The sequence below is a fragment of the Phytophthora infestans genome, genomic scaffold (genome assembly GCF_000142945.1).
Source record: "Phytophthora infestans T30-4 supercont1.487 genomic scaffold, whole genome shotgun sequence".
NCBI lineage: Eukaryota > Oomycota > Peronosporomycetes > Peronosporales > Peronosporaceae > Phytophthora > Phytophthora infestans.
This window is the reverse complement of record NW_003303278.1, coordinates 14107-21149: the sequence shown is the minus strand read 5'-3', so window position 1 is coordinate 21149 and position 7043 is coordinate 14107. Positions and strand designations below refer to the sequence as shown.

The following is a 7043-nucleotide window of genomic DNA, read 5'->3' as shown; positions in this document are numbered from 1 at the left end:
TTCACGCGACCACCGCAAAACTCCAGGATCAACTTTCCGCAGCCCAAACTCAGCAGCAACAGCTGATCCTGGAGCGCGATCGCGGCCTGTCGGAGCGCGATTTGGCACGTCGACGACTGGCGCTGGTGACAGCTGCCGTCTCGGATCCACTCCCTCCCTTGTCGGGGCCCTCTCAGGCTGCTAGCGTTTCTGCTCCTCTTCCGTCGGTAAGCGGGGCGGATTCGTCGACTGCGAAACGCCCGCGTAGTACATCTTCCGCTCCTAGCACCGGATCCTCCTGAAAAAGATAAATTTGCTTTACCTAAACTTTTTCAAGCAACATTCACTGGCTGAATTATTCGTATGTGTTGTGTGATGTCCACCGGATACTGGTTATAAAAGGGCAAACGAACTTTTTTTGGGTACCAAGTGGTGCATTCATTTACGTTCAAAGAGAGACACCACATCTTTCTGTGATATAAGAAATGAAACAGGAGATAACTGGTTTATCAAATTACATAGGGCTAAAGAAACGCTATTCTTTCAGCGCGATAATTTTACAAATGAATCACATAAGAAGTAAGACTTTCTCTTTAGGTCGAGTGCCGTCCCAAGAAGAAAATCTGGATTGAAATCGCTCCAAGGGTGGGCTTGTAGAGCGTCGACGACGCTGGGCCGTTGAAGTTGACGTACTGCGGCGAGTGCGCATTCGTAAGCAGCTTTTCAATTACATGATCGTCACAGTAGCCTCTCATATCGTTGCTTTTAAAAACATTTTCCTTGGTCAGAGCGCAGGCGTTGTACCTTCTGGGGATTCATGTCCGCATCTTTCCAACGGGGCTTTGATAAATAAAGCCGCCTCGCTCTTTTTTTTAAAGCCAAAAACGGCCCCCTGAACCTTGTAGACTCATCAATGATAAAGAGAGCCATAGTAGCTTTATACAAACTCTACAAAGCCTGTTCATATCACGAGAGTCTCCAAAGACGGGGATTTTATCATCAGAATCTTTGTGTTTAGACATTATTTTCGCCTTACTGGTAGCTCACGTAACGTACTCATAAGCGGCCAGACTTTCTGTATCCATCTTTGCTACAACATCGTGTTTGTTTGCCAACCCGCTCACTGTCTCCATCCTCATGTGGCCAAAGCGTTGGTGAAGCAGCTCCATCGCTTTTTTAACTGTTCATGTCTTCATTCAACTCTGCTATCATCACCACACCAATCACACGCTTCACATCGAGGCGGTAAATGTTTTCACGCATTTTAAACAAGAGGAGTGCTCGGCTTCGTCAGCAAGTAAATTGTTGGGCATCTGAGCTTGTCAACTTGAAGTTGTACAGCGAGACCGAGCCCATGGACTTAAGCTCAGCCGAGAGCTTGGTCCGCTGCTACGGATGTGGCGGACATGGACAGCATGTGTGTCCCTCGCCAGTCCTCGGAAAGAAGACAGCCCGTGAACCCCAGGTTCTTTGAGTTCACCGACAGGCATAACACACTCAAACAAGCTGACCCGACGCTTACCTTGAAGCCGGACGTCGCTCTGTGTGCTTGAGTAGAAATTCTGCTCTATATGTATGTTTGTCCTATCGAGCCCATTCCTAATAAGAAGTCCTTATCAAGTACACAAATATCAAGTGAATCGTAATTCGTTATGGATCTTCTTGCACGCCAAGCGTCGTCTGCACCATCACATGAGCATCTTTAGCAGCTCGCGTCCTGTCCCAGACGGTGAACGTGCCTTCAAAGGGTTGCGGAGTCTTATGCGAGATCATCCCAACCGCCACCGAGGGTTCGTACCGTAGATGGTCAGTTCTTGGCTGCTGAATGCAAATCCGGCCAGTCCATTATTAATAATAAGGACAGCCTCGATCGAGTGACATCTGGGACCGTATCCAATATTCGCTAAGTGTTTGGTAGTGACGCCGTCGAGTCTCTTGCACCTTGGAGTCACGGTACATCACGTGACCGAGGGCTCGTCGCTTGAACATCTTGGGCGGTGCCGCATCTTTGTCGGTTGGAAGAATAAAAGGGGTGCTATACAAGTACTACCAGTCGTGCAAATAGGTAACAATAAGCCGTCACGTAAAACCCTCCCGATAGTAATCGGCCAATACACACACACAGTCTCTTGGCCTTGCCGGATGAACCCTCGCTACAGAGCTTCAAATTCACCGACAGGCATAATACACTCAAACAAGCTTGACCAGACGCTTATCTTGTGGACGTCGCTCCGTGTGCTTGAGTGGAAATTCTGTTCTATATTTATGTTTGCCCTTTCGGGCCTATTCCTAATAAGAAGTCCTAATCATGTTTACAAACTATCAAGTGAACAATGATCCGTTATGGATTTTCTTGCACGCCAAGCGTCGTCTGCACCATCGCATGAGCATCTTAAACAGCTCGGGCCCTGTCCCAGGCGGTGAACGTGCCTTCAAAGAGTCGCGAAGTCTTCCGCGGACTCATCCCAACCGCCACCGAGGGTTCGTACCGTAGATGGTCAGTTCTTGGCCGCTGAATGCAAATCCGGCCAGTCCATTATTAATAATAAGGACAGTCTGGATTAAGTGACATCTGGACCGTATCCAATATTCGCTGAGCGTTTTGACACCGTCGAGTCTCTTGCACCTTGGAGTCACGGTACATCACGTGACGGAGGGTTCGTCGCTTGAACATCTTGGGCGGTGCCGCATCTTTGTCGACGGGCGATTATCTGGAGAAATCACTACACCACAAGTGCTTCTGTCGCAACGGAAGCCACGGTACTGGGGCCCGTTGTGACATTTCTTCATTCTCCAATTCACGATCCAGTCACGGGATGTCCAAGCGTCTGAATCAGGCCGTTAATAACGCGCTCCAGCGTCTTAATCCTACTGCGTACGATAGTCACTGTTACCACCTGTAGAAGGACTGCCGCTGAGCGGCATCGACGTCTCGGTATCGCTCACAAACCCGATTAAAATTGTTTCTCTGCTGCGGATGAAGATTCTTGCATCAATAAAGCATTACATCATAAGTTGTAGCGGGTTTAGAGAGCTGTTGTACTTTCTCTCAATCCGCTACATCTTATTGTCTGGTCCATAAAAGACCAGACAATTACTCGAGTACAGTGAGCCGAAGTTCAATGCACATACTCTCTCATTATTGTTGCACCTGCCGAAGGTCCAACGATCTTCACTTGAGTTTTTTTCTGATTTCTATTCAATCGCATGACCAACACAAATACAAGAGAAATGGGCTAGTAGTGCATATTGACATTTACAGCTCGCAAAATAAATTTAGGCTACTATTGTCCTATCAGGCTAGTGGGCTTCTGTTTTACGGCAAGCCTTGTACAAGTAGCTGGTTTATAAAAAAGAAAACTTTACTGAGTTTTAATTTATTCAACACATTAAACTATTACACCTCTAGATTCAGATTCTCTGCTTAAGAACTAATGTGATCTAGCGACGTTGTAATTTTCTACATAAGAAAGGTTCTCTCGTTCAAAAGCTCACAACCCCTTTTTTTCAGTGAGCTCGGCGACCACCGGCAGACTTCGTGCTCTATATTACGTCGGCGTGGCAGTAGAATCGACAAATTTAATTAATCTAGCTGGAAATGCCAACGACTGGCTACGTACCGTAGCCCCATCTTTTAATTTAAGAGCTGAAGTTTCTGATGATTTTATGCTCAAATTGCTACCCATTTTTAAAAATTTCAGGTTAAGCTAAAAATTTCAGTTTTAATTGCTTTTAATTTTTACCGCGTACAAGTTATACTGTAAGGCATTACCCCGATATCACATTACTAGTCTAAAGTCATTTAGAAATTTTTCACTAGCCCAATTATCTTTTATAAAAGTGTATGTGAAGTTATTTGTGTACTAAAACCAAAATAGGAAATCTCAATTTATAAATCAAAAGAGGGAGCTACCGTACTTGGGCTGTTCGTACAACGTCGCCGCAACCCTACCAGGAAAATGTACCTACGAGCGCCAACAAATGGGTCAAGTTCAGCAACGAGTTAATTTTATGTAAAGGGAGTCAATATAATTCCGATTCACACGCGTATGGTACTTCGTGGTATGTATTTGCAGCCTTCCGGCCAAAGACACCGATCGTATCATTCTTGATATTATCAATCAAAACAGCCATGAAGATGACTAGTTCACCAGCGATGATCTTCACTGAAGCTAATTTTGATGCAAAAGCTAGCTCTGGTTTTTGATCCGCCGGACGGTTTGTGCGTACTCTTTCTTCTTCGCCATATCATTCAAGAAGTTGACGTATCCAATGTACTTGACGTACTCGGGGGTACGCATGAACTCATTCATGCCTGGCTTGTTGTGTCTGGTAAAATCGTCGATCTTATCTGCAATACGCAGATCACTGGCAAGCTTCTCCTTGGTGGTTAAGTTCGTCATCATGTCCATCATTGTTTTCTTGCTCAGACTTCTTTCCTCATCTCCGCTGTTTTCAACGGCCAAGTGGTGAGCTCTCAGCTGGCGTTGACTCCGGCTGGTAGACGAACCAGCTTCGGTGACGTAGCTGGAGTCTGTGGTCATCGACGACGCATCACTGGCAGCCAGGAAATTCACCGCGATGGCCAGAATGAGGAAGGATGAGCGCATGGCTGTGGTGTGCTTGGTTGGGGTTTTGAAATGTGGGGAGAAAACCTCAGACTGAGATGGAAAAGCTGGTCTAACAAATAATGAGCGAGTCGTCGCATTGCAGGGAGCACATCCTAAGCTACCTATTAGTTATATGCACAAATCAAAGATTACAGCTTACGGACGTAACGTATAGAAATGTAATCTTAGTACTAGCGGTGGCGTTTCCTGCCATTTCATTTACTTCAAAACCCGAGCCCTAGCAAACGTTCATCCAATCGAATCACATAATTTCATGTAAGAACGACCCCATGGATGTTTCAATTAGAAATGAGTTGTGTTGAGGGTCAAATTGCTTATAGCATATAGACTTTGCTTCGATAATATACTCGTGGTTATTTTATCAACACGACGCAGGAGTAAATTTACTTTCACTCGATTTTTTTTGCTTTTTGTTCTAGCTTCCCCGTAAGAAACACTGCAGATGGCTACAGTCTCGATAAACCACGCGTAGAATATTACAAAGCGCAATTGTCATGTACAATACTACTTTTATCTTCATCAATGTATGTAAAAAAGGGGTTTTCATGATGGCACAATGGCAGGACGATTCTATTCCTAACCGCGCCATGCCATGACTCAATTTCGAGTTCCATTGCTTGGCACGCGTGGTGGTGGTTAATAACCCTCTTAACGTGGCACAAATCGTACTAGTCGTTTTCAGAGCAAGCAATTTTGAGAATGAAACGAGTACCAGGGTTGATCAATGCCGAGACGACAATAACCTGCGTCGATACGTACTTAGTGCGGCGCTTTTCTTATATGCATCGACTGTTCTCTAGATGCATAATTGTTACTTGCATCACGTACTTTTCATTTTCTAGATATTATACAAACCCCAATACAAACTCTTTGATGGAGGTAGGATTCGTGTATCTTAGCACCATTTTTTCAGCAGGGATATTTCAACTCTTGCGACCAATAAACATGAGAAGCCATACATATGTTAATTTGCTGTGATAAAAGAAAATACTACTGCGTTCTCAACATCAGCAATCGAACTTAAAGAATTGCGCAAATATGAAGCACTAATTACTTTTACTTACTGCATAAAGCTTCGAGTGATACTTGAAGCTCGGAATAAAATTCTTCGACTGCTCGCTATAGCTGAGATTTCCAGTGGCAAAGTAGTGATTCTAGCAGTAAGTAGTTTATCAGTTGCTGCTACTGGACTGCGTGGACACCGGTGCGAGAATCTCCACCAAAAGCCAATAAAGATGGTGGAGAAAACAAAGACGTTTAAGATGGCGCAAGTGCTGAATGGAAATTCAGGGGTGTCACCTTTTGTAACGAATGTATTGCTAAAAGAAACAGTGCTCTTTATAATGACGTTGTACGGCGCACCTTCTTAGAAGAAATGCCCACCATGCTACAAGCCATAGAAAAAGTCATGTGAGCGCCGTTGTTACCGATATTATTGCGATTGGAGCCTCAACAGTATCAAGGAAAGCTGCCGTCCAAATTGCTGCCACAACTGGTAAAGATAAATTTCATTTTACCCATTGGGTTATTTTTACTTGAAAAGATAAATTTGCTTTACCTAAACTTTTTCAAGCAACATTCACTGGCTGAATTAGTTTTGATGTTACCCGCGGCCGCCACATGCAACATTCTTATGTGTTGTGTGATGTCCACCGGATACTGGTTATAAAAGGGCAAACGAACTTTTTTTTTTGGTACCAAGTGGCGCATTCATTTACGTTCAAAGAGAGAAACCACCACATCTTTCTGTGATATAAGAAATTAAACAGGGAGATAACTGGTTTATCAAATTACATAGGGCTAAAGAAACGTTATTCTTTCAGCGCGATAATTTTACAAATGAATCACATAAGAAGTAAGACTTTCTCTTTAGGTCGAGTGCCGTCCCAAGAAGGAAATCTGGATTGAAATCACTCCAGGGGTGGGCTTGTGGAGCGTCGACGACGCTGGGCCGTTGAAGTTGACGTACTGCGGCGAGTGCGCATTCGTGAGCAGCTTTTCAATTATATGATCGTCACAGTAGCCTCTCATATCGTTGCTTTTAAAAACATTTTCCTTGGTCAGAGCGCAGTCGTTGTACCTTCTGGGGATTCATGTCCGCATCTTTCCAACGGGGCTTTGATAAATAACGTCGCCTCGCTCTTCTTCTTAACCAAAAACGGCCCCCTGAACCTTGTAGACCCATCAATGATAAAGAGAGCCATAGTAGCTTTACACAAACTCTACAAAGCCTGTTCATATCACGAGAGTCTCCAAAGACGGGGATTTTATCATCGGAATCTTTGTGTTTAGACATTTTTTTCGCCTTACTGGTAGCTCACGTAGCGTACTCATAAGCGGCCAGACATTCTGTATCCATCTTTGCTACAACATCGTGTTTGTTTGCCAAAACGCTCTGTGGTGTTGGGAATCCCACGTGAACTCTAGCTACAA

At 44.5% G+C, this 7043-nt stretch overlaps 1 protein-coding gene across 1 annotated transcript; it reads right to left on the bottom strand.

Annotated features, from left to right (window-relative positions):
* Positions 1-4169: 4169 nt before the first annotated feature.
* PITG_21778 (secreted RxLR effector peptide protein, putative) lies at positions 4170-4589 on the bottom strand (the record flags this gene model as incomplete). The annotated part of the gene is made up of 1 exon (XM_002894772.1): positions 4170-4589. The coding sequence occupies one exon, from the start codon at positions 4587-4589 to the stop codon at positions 4170-4172; it is 420 nt and encodes a 139-aa protein (XP_002894818.1).
* Between the last annotated feature and the right edge of the window lie 2454 nt (positions 4590-7043).